General features: G+C 41.5%; 1 protein-coding gene across 1 annotated transcript in view; it reads right to left on the minus strand.

Moving 5' to 3' along the window:
- Positions 1 to 21,910, minus strand: part of LOC309561604 (tenascin-N-like) — a 113,234-nt gene that overhangs the window by 47,907 nt on the left and 43,417 nt on the right. The window contains exons 3-7 of the mRNA XM_082265605.1: positions 20,534 to 20,992; positions 15,031 to 15,312; positions 13,932 to 14,195; positions 13,166 to 13,351; positions 3,169 to 3,258 (exon numbers count right to left, since the gene is read on the minus strand). Coding sequence (XP_082121731.1) covers positions 3,169 to 3,258; positions 13,166 to 13,351; positions 13,932 to 14,195; positions 15,031 to 15,312; positions 20,534 to 20,992 — 1,281 coding nt within the window. The remainder of the gene's footprint in view (positions 1 to 3,168; positions 3,259 to 13,165; positions 13,352 to 13,931; positions 14,196 to 15,030; positions 15,313 to 20,533; positions 20,993 to 21,910) is intronic.

Below are 21,910 nucleotides of genomic sequence, written 5' to 3' on the forward strand. Positions count from 1 at the left end.
GCCCACAGCCAGCAAGCCACAGCCTGCCAGCCAGCGGTAGCCAGCAAAACCACAGCCTGCCAGCCATAGCCAGCAAGACCACAGCCTGCCACCCATAGCCAGCAAGACCACAGCCTGCCAGCCATAGCCAGCAAGACCACAGCCTGCCAGCTAGCAACCGTAATTAGGTAAGAGGAGCCAACTTGGCCTAGGTATCAGAGAGCTATGTTGTATTGTTTTATTGTGGGTGTGGCTGGAGGTGGGATGTGGGTGTGGATGGAGGCATGGCAAGGGTGTGGCCAGAGGTGGAACATGGGTGGGGCCTGGAAGCATTTATTTTGCCTGAGGGTTCTCAGTCCGCCCCTGCATATGCACCACTGGTGTAACCCTCTTTTCTTGGATATTTTTACTCCTTGTAATGTCTTCTGCTTTAGGAGCCCTACGAGGGTTCCGTCGGTGTGAGGAACTTATCTTTATGTTTTATGTCTGTTTATGACGTTAAAATTCAATAAACAGATTTAAAAAAAATAAAAAGGCTGTGTAAAGCTCAGCATCCAACATCAGTAATTTTTTTACTTTTTTTGCCTAGAGTTGGATGGATTAAAACTATTGTGAAATTTTGATTGCTGTATGTGTTCTCAATGGAGAGATTCCCCTAACTGTCTATTTGATGAGTGTCAGAAGAGAAAGCACTGGTAAATCTCAATGGTGCTCTCACAGACAGCAATTACAATTTTAGTAGAGTGGGGAAGAGTTAGTACGTTTGTCAGAGTTTTGTGTTTGTTGCTGTCTTTTTTACCCGCTCGGAAGATTACTTTCTATTTCCTATGCAGTTGATGGATGTCAGAAAGAACAGGAAATTGCCCCCAGGGGTTCTTAGACAGCAGTGAAAGCCTGACAACAGAGGTCAGGATCTACTGTATTACAATTTGGAAAAAAGGGGGGTTGGTCTTGAAAGCAGAACAAAAACATAAAACATAAGTAACGTAATACAAAATATGTATTCTTTCAAAAATGCATTTCAAATGTAAACAGTAGTTGTGTGATATCAGCCTCCTGTAATTTTCTGCACAACAGAACCCAGACAAAGAGGGACAGGCAGCATGCTGATTAAATTAATTTTTGTTGTAGGTATACAACAGTGGTCTCCAAACTACTAGCCTTTATCCAACCCCTGGGGCACTACTCCTCCCACTGACTTGAGGCAATATTCCTAACACTAACACCAACATTGCGGCACAATTCCTAACACTAATATCAATGATGGGGCACTTTTCCATCCACGGACACCAATGGTGGGGCACTATTTCGCCCACTGACACCAATGATGGGACACTATTCCTCCCACTGTTAGCAATGACGGGGCACTATTCCTTCCAGTAATACCAATGACAGGGCACTATTCCTCAGAGTAATACCAATGACAGGGCACTATTCCTCCCAGTTATACCAATGACAGGGCACTATTCCTCCCAGTGATACCAATGACAGTACACTATTCCTCCTAGTAATACCAATGACAGGGCACTATTCCTCCCAATGATACCAATAACAGGACACTATTCCTCTCAGTAATACCAATGATGGGGCACTATTCCTCCCAGTAATACCAATGACGGGGCACTTTTCCTCCAAGTAATACCAATGACAGGGCACTATTCCTCCCAGTAATACCAACGATGGGGCACTATTCTTCCCACTGTTAGCAATGGCAGGGCACTATTCCTCCCAGTAATACCAATGACAAGTCACTATTCCTCCCAGTAATACCAATGACGGGCACTATTCCTCCCAGTAATACCAATGACGGGGCACTATTCCTCCCAGTAATACCAATGACGGGGCACTATTCCTCCCAGTAATACCAACTATGGGGCACTATTCTTCCCACTGTTAGCAATGACAGGGCACTATTCCTCCCAGTAATACCAATGACAGGGCACTATTCCTCCCAGTTTTACCAATGACAGGGCACTATTCCTCCCAGTGATACCAATGACAGGACACTATTCCTCCTAGTAATACCAATGACGGGGCACTATTCCTCCCAGTAATACCAATGACAGGACACTATTCCTCCTAGTAATACCAATGACAGGGCACTATTCCTCCCAGTTATACCAATGACAGGGCACTATTCCTCCCAATGATACCAATGACAGGACACTATTCCTCTCAGTAATACCAATGACAGGGCACTATTCCTCCCAGTAATACCAACGATGGGGCACTATTTTTCCCACTGTTAGCAATGACAGGGCACTATTCCTCCCAGTAATACCAATGACAAGTCACTATTGCTCCCAGTAATACCAATGACGGGGCACTATTCCTCCCAGTAATACCAATGACGGGGCACTATTCCTCTCAGTAATACCAATAACGGGGCTCTATACCTCCTCCTACTGACCACAGGCATTATGCAAATGAACATCACTGCTGAGACATTAGGACATTTTCTACCCTCAATGGCCACAGTCCAGACCCCCAAAAGTCTGAAGGACACTAAACTGGCCCCTTGTTTGGAAATTTTAGAGAGCCCTGGTATACATGATTAAAGTTAATATACTGACATGAGGGAGCAGAGAGATGACCTCAGCAGTGCGTTGCTGCTCCTTTACTGCCCAATCTGATGGCGAGGGTTGTTTGATTTTTGACCACGCTGCACTGCTGCTACAGGGAAAATTGAGGATCTGACTGTACTATCTGGAGTATGTGCCTGGATCACTAAACTGGTTGTGCAGATTTTCCTTTTTTGTTTTGGATAGAGTTGGGAATGATCAGGGAAGATCCTCCAATGGGGACACCTGTTGCTATGACAGCTCACTAAGATGGGAATTCTATTCATGTTGGATTCTACCATGTCCTGATATGTCTCTGGGACAGGAAGTGAGGGCAAATATCCCCAGCGGGACATGGGCAGCAAACATTACCTTATAGGGGAGTCAACATTTTCTTACTTTCTCCAAAGCTTTGGCTTTAACAAGTGTTGTCAGCTTCTTTTTGCTATGCAGGCATATAGCACAAGGGTGAACAGACTATGTGCATTGCCTTTCAAATGTTTTTACAGGTAGGACACTTCCTCTGGATGTCTTTCAACAGTAATTAGTTATTTGGCTAGAGCCGTCCTCTATGGAATATTATAAATACCTGGAAGGAAAGGGAGATTGATTTACTACATTAACATACCTGTCACACCAACAACTGTGGAGGCCTTTCCTTCCCTGGCTCCTCTCACTGCCCGGACATTGATGTCATAGGTTGTGCTTGGCTGTAATCCTGGAGGGGGAACAAGACAAGAATTTAGGTCCTAATACATCTATTTATATAAATAATGAGTATATGGGATTTATAGATTTCCAGACTTGCTATTAAATCAGCTGCCACATAGCAAATTACATAAGATGGCACACAGAAAGCAAATGACAGTTGTTTTTTTTGTCATTAGCAATGTAATGTGTATCACAGAATGTCTCAGCATTCGCACAGCCATTGCAAAAAGTGCCTGTAATGTATGTAAAATTTTAATTTCCTATGAGAATTTCCTCCATCAAGTGGCTATAATGAGGTATTTTCCTGATACATCGCAATCAGGAAAATGCTGAGTTATGGGCTATAGATGAAGTTGACAATCATAGGAAATACAATTCTTAGACACATTACAGGGATTATTCACAACAGCTGTGCGAATGCTGAGACATCCACACAGGTATTCTTTTAAAAATAGACGCTACAGTATTGTTAAAAAAAATAATACACACACACATATATATATATATATATATATATATATATATATATATACATATATATATATATACATACACAATAATGTGCAAAAGTTTTAGGCAGGTGTGAAAAAATATTGTACATTAAGAATGCTGATAGAAACTGTCTTCCTCAACCTCACCTTAGTAGTAGAGTTTGGCTGTTCCTCACCCAATTTTAAGCCTCCTACACGCATGTGTCTGTTTCAGTTAATGACTGTGTTTCATTCAACATATTAAATTGATGATCATTAGAACCTTCTTGGTATAATTGGTTAATCATACACCTGACTCTAATCCTACACAATCCCTGACTTTGTACAGTGTGCAAGCTTAAGAACTGATGCTGGTTTGAAGCCAAATATTGATTTGATTTTGATTTTTCTTCTGTTCTCCCACTTTGCATTCTGTAAAGCGATTCAAATAAACAATTTAAATACATATTTTTGAAAGCATGCTGACCTTAAAGTGATACTAAAGTCTCAGTTTTTTTGCTTAAAATAACAAACATGTTATACTTACCTGCTCTGTGCAGTGGTTTTGCACAGAGCAGCCCCGATCCTCCTCTTCTCTGGTCCCTCTTTGGCACTCTTGGCCCCTCCTTCCTGTTGAGCCGAGCATCTTGCCATGGAGACACCCGAGCCGAGCTACAGCTCCCTGTGTCCATTCAGATACGGACCCGTGGCTAGGCCCTGCTCCCTCTCTCAACTCATTGGCTCACTGACTTTGATTGACAGCAGTGGGAGCCAATGGCACTCTGCTACTGTTTTAGCCAATGAGGAGGAGAGTCCTGGCAGCCGAGTCTCTCCTGAAACATCGCTGGATATAGATGGGGCTCAGGTAAGTAATTTGTGGGCTGCTGCACACAGAAGGTTTTTTATCTTAATGCATAGGAAGTATTTTTACATAGTTACATAGTAGGTGAGGTTGAATAAAGACAATAGTCCATCCAGTTCAACCTGTGTAGGTGTGTGTGGCTGTAATCATCTCACATACCCCTGAATGTTCTGATCCTTTAGATGTACGTCTAATAGTCTTTTGAAAGCCACCATACTACCCGCAGAAACCACTTCTTGTGGTAGAGAATTCCACAGTCTTGTAGCCCTAACAGTAAAGAACCCCCTACGTTATTTGGATAAAAGAAAAAAAAAAAAACCTTCTGCCTTTACAATCACCTTTCTCCACTTTCTTCACACCTGCCTAAAACATTTGCACAATACTAGCTGAGGACCCCCAAGCAGCTCAGTGTGCTAGCACCCCAAACCTAACGATGGATTTTTTCAACTCTTTGTAGGGTGGAAGGAATTTGGCTCCAATCGCTTTAGAAACTTTAAAGAGGACATTAAAGGGTAGGTTCCCATTTTCCCAAAAAATGAAAAGGTGAACTAATGCCAAATATCCTGGCCACCCCTCTGGACCCCATTGCGCATAGTGGTCATAATGCCCCATGCTGCCACTGTTGCGGTCTCTACACTGTACACTGCCCCGGATTTAGCATCCATCGCAATGGCAAGTGACCATTGGTCAGCACAATGAGAAGAGCTTTTTTCTTTCGGGACCTTACCAGCCTCAGATGCACTTCTCATCGGTCAGCATGGTCATATGGCTGTCCTGACCAATCAGCACTTGCCATTGCGAGTATTATGATTCATACTCAACCTTGGGCTGTGTATTGCGGTGTACAGTGTACTACACCAGCAGCATGGGGCATCGTGGGTCTGGAGGGATAGTTGACATGACATTAGTTCATCGTTTGATTTTTCATGAAAAGGGGGACTTACCCTTTAAGCACCATAAACTCCGGGATACCCAAAAAAAGGAACCAAACTTGACTTCAGACATCTTATACAGCATTGCCTTAATAATGTGCTTTCTGTTAAAGACCGAGGATTGCAGTGATTCCAGTTTGACATGTTTTCCTATGCAATCTCAAAAACAGGCTTATTGTTATTAACCTCATAAAGCAGGCTCAGCTTAAAAGTGTTTTACAGAGCTCTCTATTACTACAGCTATTGTGAAAATGCATTTAGATTTCAAGATCACTTCATATAAACAACAAGTTTAAGGTAATTTGTATTTCTCCCAGCCTATGTGAGAAGTAATTTTTTATTACAGCTGATAAATTGAGGTCAAAGAGAAGCAGAACGCTGCTTCAGATTTGTATTGTGTTAGATATATTTATTTCAACATCTCAAGATGTGTTTATGAGAGTGATTTCTCAATAAATAACCAAATTTATTGTGCAGAATTTTTTTTTTCCCTTAGAAGTTCCAGTAGCTGCAAATTTTTACTTAGGGCAGATTTCACAAAATATTACATCTCCTGGTCAGATGAGCCTTAAAGTAGAACTGAAGGCAAAACTTTATCATGATTCACTAAAATAATCCCCCCATCCACCACCACTGTATCTTAACCTCTTGCTGACCGCCCACCGTAGTATTACTGTGGCAGGGCGGCTCGGCTGCGCAAAATCATGTAGTCTTACGTGATTTCATGCACAAGGTCTCGGCAGCGTGCGCGGGCTGACGAAGCCACGCTTCCGCTGTGTTTTGACACAGTGGGAGGAGGGCTGCGGGAGGATTGGCGGCGATTGCCGCCGCCCTCCCAAAATCATCGGATAAACTGACAGAAGACCTGCCTGCTTGTGTAAACAAAGCAGGCGAGTCTTCTGTCAGACAGGCAGGGAGAGATCAGAAGTTTCAGCTAAGCTGAAACCCTGATCTCTCTGTGCCTGTCACAGAACCATCCCCCCACACAGTTAGTAAGCATACTTGGGTACACATTAACCCCTTTGATCACCCCCAGTGTTAACCCCTTCCCTGCCAGTGTCATTTATACAGTAACAGAGCATAATATTTAGCACGGATTACTGTATTAATGTCACTGGTCCCCAAAAAGTGTCAAAAATGTTAGTTAGGGGCCCGATCTGTCCGCCTGCAATGTCGCAGTCCCGCTAAAAAACGCTGATCGCAGTCATTACTAATAAAAACAAAAAAATAAATAAAAATTCCAAAAATCTATCCCGTAGTTTGTAAAGGCTATAACTTTTGCGCAAACCAAATAAAATACGCTTTTTTAGGATTTTCTTTTTACCAAAAAGCAGAATACAAATTGGCCTAAACTGATAAAAAAAATTAGATTTTTAAAAAAATTTTATTGGGAATGTTTTATAGCAGAAAGTAAAAAATATGGTGTTTTTTTTTCAAAATTGTTGCTCTTTTTTGTTTATAATGCAAAATCTAAAGTTTGTCTATTAAGCCTGACTGACTAACTAGCTCCCACGAAGGTGATACGTACACTACTCACTCTACCATTTTATTATGCCAGAAAAATAATTATTATTTAGTGGAAAAAAATCAGTGGTCCCCTCCATAAGGACCTGAAAGGCGTTAATAATAAAATGTTACCTCTATACAAAGCTACATATGCAAAGAGAGGAGTACCAGCCAAATTTTATAAAGTGTGGCAAGGTTGGGTGAGTCATATGTCTACTGTATCAGATTAAGTGTCTAATATTATTGAATGTCTTGGTAGTGGGTATGCCCTGGAAATTGGTGGAGACACTATGTTGCTGGTTTCTGTTCATGTGATTTATAGCTATGATGTGGAATCTTATATTGGAGGTTTTTTTTTTTTTTTTTTTTTTCTAAGTGCTTACAATATGCTGTAAAGCTTTATCATTTTATGGGAAACGTAATGTATTCAATGGGAGCTGCACTGACTGTTAAAGAATTTTTTTTAAATCAGATTTTACTTTAAAATGTTATTATAAACAAATACAAAAGAGACAAAAAAAAGCATAACTCAAAGAACCATAACAAGCCAAAAACAACCACAAAGTACCCAAGGGAGAAAAAAAAAGGAAAACTCAACATAGCATGCCTAAATATAATTAAAACAATTGATATGTATATAAAAAAAATAAACAAACAATATAACAATCAGCAAACATCAAAAATTGTATAAGGGACTTACTTTTACTAACCTAAACAATACAGCTATGTCTAGAAAGGCTTGTAACCTAACTTAATACCGGACTTATATGGGCTAACCAGGGTGACCAAATTGAGTCAAAACTCTGAATTTCTAAGATAGAAAATATGTATTTTATAGGAAATGCACTTATTAAGGTCAAATACCCAGTCAAGTATGGTTGGAGGGTTCGGGGAAGTCCACTTAAGAGCAATTTGTCAATGTGGTGATGCATTGTAGTGATGGTTGTCTGTTTGTTGTACTTTATGTTTTGTATTTGTGCACCAAAAAACAATAAAAAGAAGTAAAAAAAAAAAAGAAATAAATCCACAGATGGATTCCTCTATGTGCATATGTATAGGCTCCCAGCCCAACCACCCTTATAGTACTTTTCCTTTTTAGCTTGAAAAATTTACAACTATAAAAATAATACTTCTGTAAGACATCTGTCTCTGTATGTATTGAAATCTTTAGACAGTAATAACTACATTAATTCCTAACTCCTTTGTTACCTTGAGGGCCAGAAATGTACCGCTTACCTCTGAAACATGTTCACTGCATCTTGTAAACATATGGAAGCACTTAAACATAAATGCTACTGACAGACATTACCAGATTGGGTATATCTTGGCCTGTGTCAGAAGCCATGAAAAAGCGCTAACTCAACACAGCACATTAAAGCACGTTCCAGTCAGTTTTCACATAATAAGACGAAATGATTGGGTAAAATGATTGGGTAAAGCAGGATTTATACCCATTGTAGTCTAGAAATACTTTATTTGTATGTTACAGAAGACTTTACAGTGAGAATCCAGATTTTCCCTCCCAAAAATCCAATATCATGAGTGATCCCTGTATGTATTATATATTGAAATATATAAGCTGTGTTTTAAATGTAAAGGGTATGTATACATTTACAGTACCCAAGGCTAATCGCCCATATACAGACCTCAGATCAGCAAGAATGGTTCATTCTTGGTGGGCCAACAGTAGGATTTCAGATAAAGGTGAAAACTGGAGTATTTAGGGCAATCCACAGTAAAAAACATGACCCCATGTAGATCATTTTTTAAGCCATAGTTTTTACCACTTAGCCATCCTGCTTTGCATGTTTTCTAATAAATAAAGTTTTTTCGAGTCAATAACTTAAGCATAGAACCTTTAAATTTGTGTCCATATAATTTTTTCTGTTTGCTTCTGTATTTATTTTGTTCATTTACAAACCACAAAAACCTCCTAACTGAGATCACAGAATAGCTCACCGTCCTTTAGAGCTTGCAATATAATGATCCTGCTACAGTTACATGAATTTGTTCAATACTCTTGATTAGTTAAAGTTTATCTCAATGTTGTGATGGATATATCAGGCACCACATCTCTATAAATATACATATATAGCCAAAAAGAAGAGAAGAAGCCTGGACTTTCTAAGTGCCACAGTCACTTGGAAATGGAAATACTACTTTATATAATTAAAATAATTGTATTTATTCATAAACATATATCTCCGTTAAAAACATTACAAGGTAAAATCAATTCTTAATTTTGATTTTTCAACTCATCCCAGAAAACAGTCATATAGGACAAAACACATTGTATTTCCCAACATATCAGTGGATTTATATGTGAATACAATTATACAGAATGTTATATGGAATTTTTGTAATATGTTTGTTATTTTGTTCATTGTTATCATTTTGTATACCTCTAATTTATAAGGTTATCCTAATGGTGTGATTTCTCCTTTTGACAGCACTGCTTTGCCTCCTGAGGAAGCTGTCTTGCGAAATGTGTTGAAACAGAACTCCCACACTCAATGAACATAAAGCAATCATCATTATGTTACACTTGTATGTGGGTTTTATTTGATCTCACTATAATAATATTAAGGTTCTTTTATATTCTGATAGGTGGGGAGCTATGAGGTTAATGACTTTTTGGAGAGGGATAATCAAAATTAAGGATTGATTTTATCTTGTGATGTTTTAACAGATATATCTATATGTGAATAATTGAAATTATTTTAATGATATAAAATAGTGTTTCCATTCTTGAGTGGCTGTGGCACCTAGAAAGTCCCATTTTTATCTATTATTTTTGGCTATCAAATTATACAGTATATAAAGTGTATCTAAAGCCAAAACTTTTTTTTATTTTTATTGCTGTCTGCCTTGGGGGGGGGGGTTGCCCTCTATTTTTGCTGGTGGCCCAAATTTTGAGTTGTTGCTAGAACAGGATTGAAGGGGACATTTTTCAATGGGGACATTTGTTTCGGTGACAACTGTCTAAGACTCTAAGTGAATTTACTTAGAAGGGATTTATTCTTACATTTCTTTGTGTCTTAAAGTGGAAGTAAACCCATCGATTTAACAGTTTCAAAAAACAGTTACATTTCTGGTTGTGCTCTCAACCAAACTGTCAAACCATCCAATGGCTGCTGATGTGTCATAACTAATCACATGTGCAGCACCATGGCAGTTGCAGATCAAACAGAAGCCAAGATGTACTCTGAAAACAATAGATGGGTTTACTTCCACTTTAAAGCGGAGTTCCAGCCATTTTACTCACCTGTCCAACGGTCCAGCGATGCGGCCGCCCGAAGCCTCGATCCTCTCCCTCGGCGCCGGCATCACTGCTGTGGGCACCCGGCTGTGACAGTTTGCGGCTTCACAGCCGGGTACCCACTGCGCATGCGCGAGTCGCGCTGCGCGTCTTGATTGGCCGGCAATCTTCTGGGACCTCTGACATGTCCCAGAAGATTGCAGGGAGGGAGGGGGAGAGGAGAACTTCCGCTCAGGGCGCCGCGGCCCTCCGAGCGGAAGTGGGAGCGGGTACCTGTCAAAACTAGGTACCCGCTCCCCCCCAAAAAAAATGACATGCCAAATGTGGCATGTCAGGGGGTTAGAATACCTAAAGCGGAAGTTCCACTTTTGGGTGGAACTCCGCTTTAAAGCGGAGTTCCACCCAAAAGTGGAACTTCCGCTTTAGGGAGTCCTGACCCCCCGACATGCCACATTTGGCATGTCATTTTTTGGGGGGGGGAGCGGGTACCTAGTTTTGACAGGTACCCGCTCCCACTTCCGCTCGGAGCGCCGCGACGCCCTGAGCGGAAGTTCTCCTCTCCCCCTCCCTCCCTGCAATCTTCTGGGACACGTCAGAGGTCCCAGAAGATTGCCGGCCAATCACGGCGCGCAGCGCGACTCGCGCATGCGCAGTGGGCACCCGGCTGTGAAGCCGCAAACTGTAACAGCCGGGTGCCCACAGCAGTGATGCCGGCGCCGTGGGAGAGGATCGAGGCTTCCGGCGGCCGCATCGCTGGACCGTTGGACAGGTGAGTAAATGGCTGGAACTCCGCTTTAAGGGAAGGAAGTGAAGATAAATCTTCCCAATGGCACACAGATTTATTTTCGGAAAAAAAAAAAAGGTTTTGACTTAAAGCGGAACTTTACCCATAACAACTTGCTTCTTGCGGGAAGCTGCAATTTTGCTGAAGCCCAGAGCTCCTAAACAGCAGTAAATCATAAAGCAGGCCTAAACTCATTGATTTATCAGTTTAAAAAAACAGTTGCATTCCTGGATTGCCGGGATTTGCTAACTGTCACATTTACTTGCGTCCTCAACCAAACTGTCAAACCATCAAATGGCTGGTGCCAGAACTGATCACATGTGCAGCACCATGGCAGTTGCAATTTAAACAGAAGTAGCATCCTTAGCTGTAAAGGATAGGAAGGTTTAATTCCACTTTAACTTTAATTCCACTTTAAGGGTGTTAGCAGATCGGCCTCTACAAACCCAGCAGTGCCTAAAAATGCCTAAAATGGGAGAGCAACTGAGCATGTGCAGAGCAGGGTGAAACAGTGTATTGCTAGATTTTAAACAGTATAGGCACTTATTTTTAATGTTTTACATAGCTATACCTGCAAAAGGGATCAGCCTGAAGTGATCCAGCAGGACTTTATTTTCTGACTAAAGGTCCACTTTAAGAAATGTTGTTAGGATAATGTACTGTATCCTAACAACAATCAATGAATGAATGAATGCCATCTCCATTGAATAAAAACCTTCTATCTACTATTTTGTAGAGCTAGAAGCACCATTGGAATCTTCGGCATCCAATACATCTGGGTGTGTTAAATGCCTGTCCCCCCCCCCAAAAAAAAAACAACAGTATATCTCTAATGTGTCCTGCAGCCCTATAGAGATAAACTTGCTTGAAGCTCTGCAAAGGTTCCAATTAGTGGAAACACATATCCTAAAGACAGTTGCTCTTTAAAGACAACTAATGTATTTTGTCTTAAATATCTAGCATCATTCAGAATAGTCAAAAGTGGTTAACCAGCTCACTGTAAAAGTGACCAGATTGAAGTGTGCATTTTGTAACAGAATATTACAGATCAGCTCCTAGCGCTTTGACAGTCTGTTCTGCTTTCGCTATTCTGAAACTCAAATCTGTCGGTTTCTATTTTTTCCACATTCTTGCTCTTTCACTGTACAGAAGAATTACCTGCTTTGAACATCTTTCAAGCTGTGGTGGATTAAAGAGGTTTTCAAGTATACCTGTAGATCTCTCCAGCCTCCTACTGTGCCTCTTGATAATTAAAAGATATGAGTTCCATATGGTGTAGAATAAACTTTGTATGCTGTTCATTTACTGTAGTTAAGCTCCCCATGGAGTTTACATTTGTCCTGCATGTTGGTGGACAGGCGACACAAGCAAAGCATTGTCTCTTCGGCTTTAATCAGAGATTTTATCAGCAGAAATACCGCACTAGTCAATGGTACCTCTCCTACTACTAAGAAATAGATAAATATTGCAGTTCCTATGCTTCAGAACATAACATATCAGTGTACCAAATGGCTTCAAAGGTACTCAGAGCAATAATTTCTGATATGTACTTATATCTCCTTTTATTAAGTTGTTTACCCAAAAAAAGGGAATTTTATGGAATGCTTTCTCCATGCTACATATGACTGCAGTGGCTTGGAGGGTTCACGGGTTTCTGGATTCCTTCCCCTAGAATCATATTTGATGCTAGTAGACTAACAAGTGTAGGGCTAAGAAGTTGTGCCTGCTAATGTTGGACATGAGGCTGCCAGCCACAGTGATGCAAGCTGTGCCTTTGACCAGCTCCGTATTTGTCAGAGAGGCAAGTGAGCCAAAATGCTAATTTTGAACAGTTTGGAAGGGTTAGAAATGTTGTCAGATTTTTATTGCTGTCACCATTGACAAAAAGTGAAGGAGAATCCAAAATTCTACAGTTGTCACCAGTGGAGGGATTTCTACTCACTTCAAGAAATATTGGGAAACCTCCCCAATGGGCCCAATGGGCACACAGACATTAATAATAACCCAAAAGTATTTCAAAACATTCTCAAATCTATTCAAAACTTAGTTACACTTTAGATAATGATGGGCTCAAAACATTAGCCCTTTCTTGTTAACTTACCTCTAATGATATAGCTGGTCTTGGGATCATTGCTCTGAGCTACCTGCACCTCTGTCTTGGCTCCACCAGGTTGGGCGGCGTAGGCTAGTTTAAAGTAGTCTGCTCTAACATCTGGATTTTCCCACTCCACCTCCAAAGAGTCTTCTGTCTCTTCTGTCACCCACAGGGTTCCTAGTTGTGTGTCATCTGCAAAAGATAAAAAAAAGTCAGACATCCCAAATGGGAGCATGCCTTTTATAATAGGACATTTGTGTGGTCATATCTTTATATTAGCTGCAGGTGCACTATGAGGAACCAGAGGCATTATTTAGTCCATGGCAGAACTCTGCGTTTGTCTTTGCAGTATCATTCTTTAAATTCTATAACAGAAGTATGCCTTCATTAGTATTTGTCACCAATAAATACAGATAACCAAACTGATTCACAGATCAGGTAAATTACAGTTGGGCTTGGAAATATACAGTAATTCCAGACCACTTGAATTCATATATTCTGCACCAGTGGTCCTCAACCCTGGCCTACAGGGCCCACTAACAGGCCAGGTTTTAAGTATTACCTTGGGGAGATGCAGACTAGAATACTGCAATCACTGAGCAGCAAATTATATCACCTGGGATGTATTTCAGTTATCTTGCAAACCTGGCCTGTTAGTGGGCCCTGTAGGCCAGGGTTGAGGACCACTGTTCTACACTGATTGGGTAAATATCCATGCTCATATACAGGGCTGTCTAATTTCAACCCTCTATAGTGTCTGACCCATCTTTACCTGTTCTGCCTTGAAGTTCAGCAGGCTCGCTGGTCACACTGTTCTTCACCTGATACATAAGTATCTTGTACAACGTGCTGGGGTTCAGACCTCCGATCTGGTAATAGTCCTGGTTTGCAGCAACTTTAATTTGCCTTTTCTGACTTTCATCGTCAAATGGATAGTAAGTGATGTAGTAGAAATCCACTTCCACCAGCAGGTCCCAGGCAATGTTCAGAGAGTCCTCTGAGGTGCTGACGAGACGCAAATTCTGCACAGCCAACACTGAACAAAGAAAAGTTAGCATTAGCTAATGTAATTTTTGTTCTGTTTCTTTCTGTTTTTAATTTTCTACATTTTTCAGCTTTTTATGCATTTTTTATCTTTCATAGAGAGCTTAGGAAAACATAATGCTTGAGCTGAACAGAATTAAGATTAATGTATTTCAACAAAATTGTAGGGGTGCAGACAAGCAGATGTTTTAATGGTAACAAAAAGTGAGACTTTTGCCAGTCTTTGAATAACCTACTGTAATCTTTTTAATTAATTGATAGATGGATTACATGTGGGATAGGAAAATTTGGCTATTGGTCCTCAAATACATTTTTTAATATTTTAATACTTTAATGCAGGCATGTCCAACCTGCGGCCCGGGGGCCCCATGCGGCCCACTGCCCCTGACAATTTTTTTTTTGCTGGAGAGGAAGGAAGTCGGGTCGGGGGCATGGCCACAGCGGCTTCCAACTAATGGTAGGCAGGCTGCCTCGGAGGGGAGGGGGGAGGCGAGCATGTGTAGTGTTTCTGACTCCTACCACCATGACCACTTCTTCAAATCACTGAAGTTGTCATGGTGGTTAGAGTGTTCCTTTAATATCTCTCAGAAGAAGTAAACCTCTGTATACTGATTCCAATTCATTTGATCATCATCTAGTTGTGTTAAATTAGTGCGGGGGGTGCGGCGGCATTTTATTACTTATATACCTTAACTATAGTATATATTTTATATGTGGCCCGAGAAAATTTCTCTACACTTAATGTGGCTCAGAGAAGCCAAAAGGTTGGACACCCATGCTTTATTGTGTAGCAGTTTCTAATTGTTTGTCTATAAACCATTGCTCACCTTCTGAACAAGATTCTCCAAAAAATCCCTCCTCGCAGAAGCACTGGCCACCATCACAGCGCCCATTTTCTCCACAATTGACGGGGCAGTCCTCCTCTTGGCATGTCAGTCCTACCCAACCCGGGTTGCACACGCAGGCACCATTAACGCATTTGCCATTTTCCCCACATGGTGGGATGCAGATCTTCTGAGAACAGTCTGGTCCTGTCCAGCCGGCATCACAGACACATGTACCACTAGCCAAGTCATATTTGCCATTCCCACTGCAAAGACTAGCAATTTCTAAAAGAAGAAAAGTAATAACATAAACTAGTCATGACGAGTATATTGATTGGAGATTGATCACTTAATTCTAATCTATATTCAAGAGAATACATGCATGTACATAGGTAAAGTAAGTACTACTTAGCCATAGAGCAGCTGATGTTCATAAATATATACAAGAAGTAAGTATGTACTGTAAAATAGAGCAATATGGGCCCCATTACACATGACTGACACCTCCGCCTCAAGTTTTTTTGTTCGTTTTTGAAGCAGCTCTATTTATTTGAGCTGGCCTCCCTCCACTCCAAAAACGCACCATAGAAGCCCATGTACCAAATTTTGGCACTGAGCCAAGCATGGTTTTTACGTATGTTTTGTGTTGATTTTCAGGTGTTTTGTTGAGTGACAGTCGCAGCAAAATTGCACCACATTTGGGATGCCATTAGAAATGCTGCATCCTGAGTGGGAACAGGGCCTAAGAAAAAGAGCAGAGCCAGACCCATGTGAGAAGAGAGAGGAAGAGGAAAATTCAATGTTTTGGGTGGGAAGATAACTGGGTCCCCTTTATTATAAAGGGGGCTTCCTGATTCCTATAAGTCCATCCACAACCCCAACATATTTTTTGGGAACTGGATGTGGAGAAAAAGATCTTGTCCCTCAACATGGCAACAAGGTGCCTTGCTTACAATGTACCTTCCCAATGTTGAAAGGCATGTGAACTGCAATGGTTCAGAAAGGAATATGGGGGAGGGGGTCACACTCTTGCTGCCCTCCTTTTCCTGGTCACCTTGGCTGCATATCTGTAAGAGGATCTGGTCTAAATTTTAAGGGTAATCTCAAAGGGGCTGGTTTGAATTTTAGGGGAACCATCCCAGGGATCCAGCACTGTCATCACCTGGGTAGGTTTTTTGTGTGTCTTTGGGTCCTCGATTCCCTAATGCTGCATTCTTTATGGTGAAAAGCTGGCTGTGATTTCCTGCTGTTTCACAGCCGACTCCCCACTGCACAAATGTGCAAGATGCGCTGCGCTTTCATACTGGTCCCGCAGCCTCCTGGGGCCTGTGATGTCCCAGGAGGCTGCGAGCAGGGAGGTGGGAGAAGTACAATAATCGGTTCAGAAAAAGTAAGTGGGGGGGTAGAGGGTCCCACGCTTGCTGCCCTCCCTTTCCTGGTCACCCTGCCTGCACATTTGTATGAGGATCTAGTCTGAATTATGGTCTGAAGGGAAATCTCAAATGGCTGCTTTGAATTTTAGGGGAACCAGCCCAGGGATCTAGCACTGTCATCATCCGGGTAGGTTTTTTGCCAGTCTTTCGGTCTTCGGTTCCCCAATGCTGCAATCTTGATTGTGGGAAGCTGGCTGTGAGTTCCTGCTCCCCACTGCACATGTGTGAGATTCTCTGCACTTTCCGATTGGTCCCACAGTCCTGGGACATCACAAGGAGGTGGGAGAAAGACAATAAGCAGAACTTTCACTTTTAAATGAAGTTCTATTTTAAAGTGTTTGCTCACCTTTACAGAAAAACGTGTAAAAGTGAAATAGCACCTCCCCGCCTCCTGGTCTGTGATGTACTTACCTGCGGAAATGCTGAGCTGTCAGTGCTCACGCAGACAGTCTGATGGTCAAGGGATTCCCCCATCCACACCCTGCTGTCAGAATACACTGATCAGTGCTGCGGTCCATTGGCTGTATGCACTCTAGCAAAAAATTTCCAACAGGATAGTTCATGAAAAGGCAATCGATAGATCAACTCATGAATGGCAATGACCACACATAGATAGAAATTTAGTTAGTTCCTGCTGAACCAGCCAAACTTCAATCTATGTATGGGCAGATAAAGGATGTGTGCATTGAAGGCTACGAGGAAGCACTGATTTACGTGTGAAACGCGTCAACCCTCTCTCTCAGAAGATCCTAGGTGTGAAGCCGTCCGGATTTCTTTGTGGAATGATACAGTTGCGAGCTGGGTTGGCACCCTTCTATGCTGGATAATTAGAATCCAGTAATTCAGGCTTACCAGCAGGAGCAGCAGGAGTTTATTTGTGTATTGTCAGTGTTTCCCTTTAAGTGGTAAAAAAGATACCCTGCTTATGATGCAGTAAAGATATTCCCAAACACACCAACTGTAGCCCCCTTGTCTCTTCTACAGAAAACCTCATGCACAAAATATCAGTACAAAGAAGTTCTTTCCTGCTACTAATCAGATTCAAACTTGCCGCTGCAGTGCATTGAAAAGATTAAAGTAATCTGAGCCAATCAATTTTCTGATTGAAGCATATGTTGGATAGCATTGCTGGATCACTGACTGGTTTCCCATTTGGCCTGGAATTGTTATTTATTAATTCAACCTAATGGTCTAAAAAAAAAGAATGAACAGATCTGCATTACGATGACAACCCTTAATATAAAAAAGAAATCTTGTTGCTAAATGCGGACAAAAGTAACAACTAAAAATTAATTCCATGAAGATTCTTACAAATACACCAATACAGAACCAGAAATGATGAATTATACTAACGTATGCATCATTTACATCAGAAACATCAAAACCAAACCTTGCGTATTTGTTCACAAAAAAAAGAAAAAAATATCAGATGCTCATGCAGAAACATTTATATTAGAAGTTATAAAGAGGCAGAATCTGCTGGAATTTTCTTTATGACACTGCAGACATCTGGAGATGTTAAAATTAGGACCGGTTTCAGTTATGTGAGTCTCTATGCTTTAAATAAATGTTATTTATTTTGTTTTGTTCAAACTTTTTTTTTCTTATAAGTATATTTCTAGTGTATATTTTTTAAGGAATTTGCATTGCCTTGTTCTATATTATTATGGGGTAGCAATGATGGTCCCATAGAGAGGAAAAAGGAGAACTCGATGTCTACAAGAATGCAAGTTTGATAGTAGATTAAGAGGCATTGATGAGAATAGTGACAAGCCAACACATTTCAGAAGAAAAGACTCTCCCTTCTTCAGGGTTGTTGCGGCATGCAAATCACCTGTCCCTGGAACCTCAGCTTTCACACTGAAACCTAGCAAATATTTAGTGGCATGGGAACCATTCGCATTTATTAGCATGCAGCAACAGCCCTGAAGGAGAGTCATTTCTTCCAAAAGGTGTCCTGATATACTTGTCACTATTCTCAATAAACGCTTCTTTATCTTCCATCAAACCTGCATTCTTTTGGACATCAGGCATTACTTCTTACCTATTATTTCAAATGTGGAAACGACAATAAGGTTGTACCAGGAGGGCAGGTTTGGACTTCATCTGGGTGGGTTACTTAGTATAAGATGGTATAAAACTGATCATCTAGGCCAAGGGGCCTATATCTCCTTGTTCTCATCAGTGGACTATGTGACTTGCCCAGTAGAGGCTTGAAAAACATTCCTGCCACTGTGGCATGTGGGTGAAGGCCCTCATTTCATACATGCTGACAGCTCCTTCTTGTCTTTTTTTCCATTCTCTGCCATCTTCAAATCATGCCTGGATGGGTTGGGTCTATCAGTTGCAGACTCTGGCACCCATTTCTTTGTGATTGGGCCACTACAGAAGCATCCAGGGTAGGTAAGTATGTGATGTTGGTTAAATGCCTTGGCAGGTGAGGCCCATGTCAAAAAATTTTCCTGTTAGGCCGTGACAGGTGACATTTTTTCTATTAGCTCCTAGCTTTACTGGTTACATATTTTTATTCTGCTTGTTTGTGGAGTCATTTTGTTCTTTTGCTTTCTGGGTACTCCTTTGTTTTCCTTTATATCTTTTTGGGTTCAGCCTGTTCTACAATCTGGTTGATGGGTCAATCCTATGCTTGCTGGCTGCATGCAGAGCTGACCTTAAAAGGAGAAATTTCCAGATTGGTTTCCCAAGGACATAATACAGCTGAATTGGATGGGTGTAAGAGGTTTGGTTACTTCCCATGTTTGCTGCACATGTTGCATATGGCCGTCATCTGGATATGATAATAATGCTGGTAGCAACAACTTGGACAGTACACCTATGTGGCATCTTATACGGGCAATTAAGTTTAATCTTTTTTATTTGCTGACCTTATTTCCCAGGGCGGTTACTATATGGTCGGAAACTCTTCCCAGGTTTCCTAGGTGTGTGGCAAGAGATCACGAAGCTGTGGGCAAGGCTCGTAGAAAAGTCATAAGAGCCATATCCAACTTTGTTTTCAGTGCGGTAGTAGTAGTAGTAGTTGTAGTGCGCCATTTTTAATTACAGTATTAGAGGATGTTGGCCTTGACATGTCCACTTTGGGCTTGCAGAATTTACTTGTGGTGTCTTGTGCTCAGTGGGTTCTGTAGGTTGGTATTCAGGCTGTCGATGAAATGTCATCGGCAGCCTGAGTTGGTGGTGTCCCTTGGATGGCTGAGATTGCAGTAAAAAGGCTGGCGGAGTGACACAGCTTGTATTTTATAGATGGGGCGAGAATCGACGCAAAAACTGGTTTGCTTATCAGTCCCGCTAACAGTAATGGAATAAAAAATATTGTCTTCTTAGATGTGTCAGTTATGCAGTTAAATGCTTTGCAGGGAGCAGAAACAGCCAGATCGTTGTTCACAGTACACAGAGTTTACTGTGGGTGATTTGCCGCAGCAGATTAGCTGACTTCAGCTACAATGATTGGCTGAAATCAGCTGCCAAACTTGCCAAACAATGGACACACAGAGCTGGGCTTGGGAGCGAGCATGCATAATTGGTTTGAGCCAGGAGTGCCAGAGAGGGACCCGAGAAGAGGAGGATTGGGGTTGTTCTGTGCAAAATCAATGTATAACATGTTTGTTGTTTGAATTTTTTAAAAAATGGAGCATTTAAAATTAAGTTTATACCATTTAACTTTTTTTTTTTATTCACGCTGTCTAAATACCTGAATTTGAGCCTGTAATAGCCTCTTGCAATACCCTGCACAGCAGGGGCATGCTGATAGAAGGAGAGTGACAAAGATATAGAGCTCATAAGTCTGCTTCTTCTCTTTTCCCTGTTAGCAGGCTGTAGATAGGAAAGATTTCTACAATTTTTACTTAACTGCAGCAGAGGTCTCCTGTTCTGCCATATAGGGCTGTGCTACGTGGCAGAACTGTGTAAACCTTAGATATGAATGGACAGAAATACAAATTCTTTGGCAAGTAAACATCTCCCTTATATGTATTTCATTTGTGTGGTTATCTGTTTGCTTAGGTTTCAGCTTTTATGGATGCAGTTTATGATTCTAGAAATAGTGAAAAGTTTCTTACCGATGGAACAGTCATCTCCAATAAAGCCTTCATCACAGACGCAGACACCATTAACGCAAACGCCATTTGGACGACAGTCAACGGCGCATTTTTTTTCTTTGCAGTCTACTCCAGTGTATCCCTCCGCACACTGGCACACTCCATCAACGCATTTACCATGTGGGCTGCAGTCAACGGGACACTTCTTCTTTCGGCAGGCAGGACCTGTGTATGGCTCATTGCAAACACAGACACCGTTCACGCAGGTTCCAAACTTGCCACAGTCATAGGCACACTTTTTAATGCTACAGTCGTCACCAGTAAAGCCCTCCGCACACTGGCAGACACCGTCAATACACACGCCATTTCCACCACAGTTGCCTGGGCAGCTTCTTGTGGAACAGTCAGGACCTTCCCAGCCTTCATCACACTGGCAGATTCCCAATGCAGGTACATACTTTCCATTCCCGTTACATTTGCCTGAAAAACAAGAAACAAGAGATCAAAGGGAAACTATGGCTACTGTGACTTTATTGTATTTATTGGGGGGAGATTTACTAAAATTGGAGCACTCAGAATCTGGTGCAGCTGTGCATGGTAGCCAATCAGCTTCTAATATCAGCATGTTCAATTAGGCTTTACAATAAAACCAACCTGGAACCTAAATGGTTTCTATGCAGAGCTGCACCAGATTTCACATGTTCCAGTTTTTTTTTAAATCCCCCATATAGAATTTTAATTTAAAAAAATAAATTTATTTTTAAAAAGAACTCTGTAAGCTGTACTCTAAAAATAGGATACTTCTATGTGAACTTGTGCTAAAGAAGGTGCAGTGTAGTAGATTTGACCTTAAAGCTGAACTACAGGAATTCAGCCACTTTGTAAAATGTGCAGGAATACTATGAGCCCATCTCAACAAGGTCTACCTGTGGACTTATCTCTTTAACCACTTGCTGACCACCCCACGCAGATTTACTGCGTCAGGGCGGCTCGACTGCGCATAATCATGTAGATCTACGTGATTATATGCATGCGGTCTTGGCAGCGCACCACCGGAGCCGCACTCCTGCTGTGATTAGACACAGGGCAAGTCAGACCGCAGGAGAATTGGGCTTGATCGCCGCCGGCCCCCCGCTATCTTCAGAGACACTGACAGAAGAGCCGCCTGCCTATGTAAACAAAGCAGACGGCTCTTCTCTCAGACAGGCAGAGAAAGATTGTGTGTTTCAGCTTAGCTGAAACATTGATCTCTCTTTGCCCGTCACAGAGCCCCCCCCCCCACCCCCACAGTTAGCAAACATAAGTAGGCATACAATTACCACTTGGTCACATCCAGTATTAACTCCTTCCCTGACAGTGTCATTTATACAGTAACAGTGCATATTATTTAGCACTGAT

The sequence above is a fragment of the Pelophylax lessonae genome (assembly GCF_965119305.1).
Source record: "Pelophylax lessonae genome assembly, chromosome: 8".
Classification (NCBI taxonomy): domain Eukaryota; kingdom Metazoa; phylum Chordata; class Amphibia; order Anura; family Ranidae; genus Pelophylax; species Pelophylax lessonae.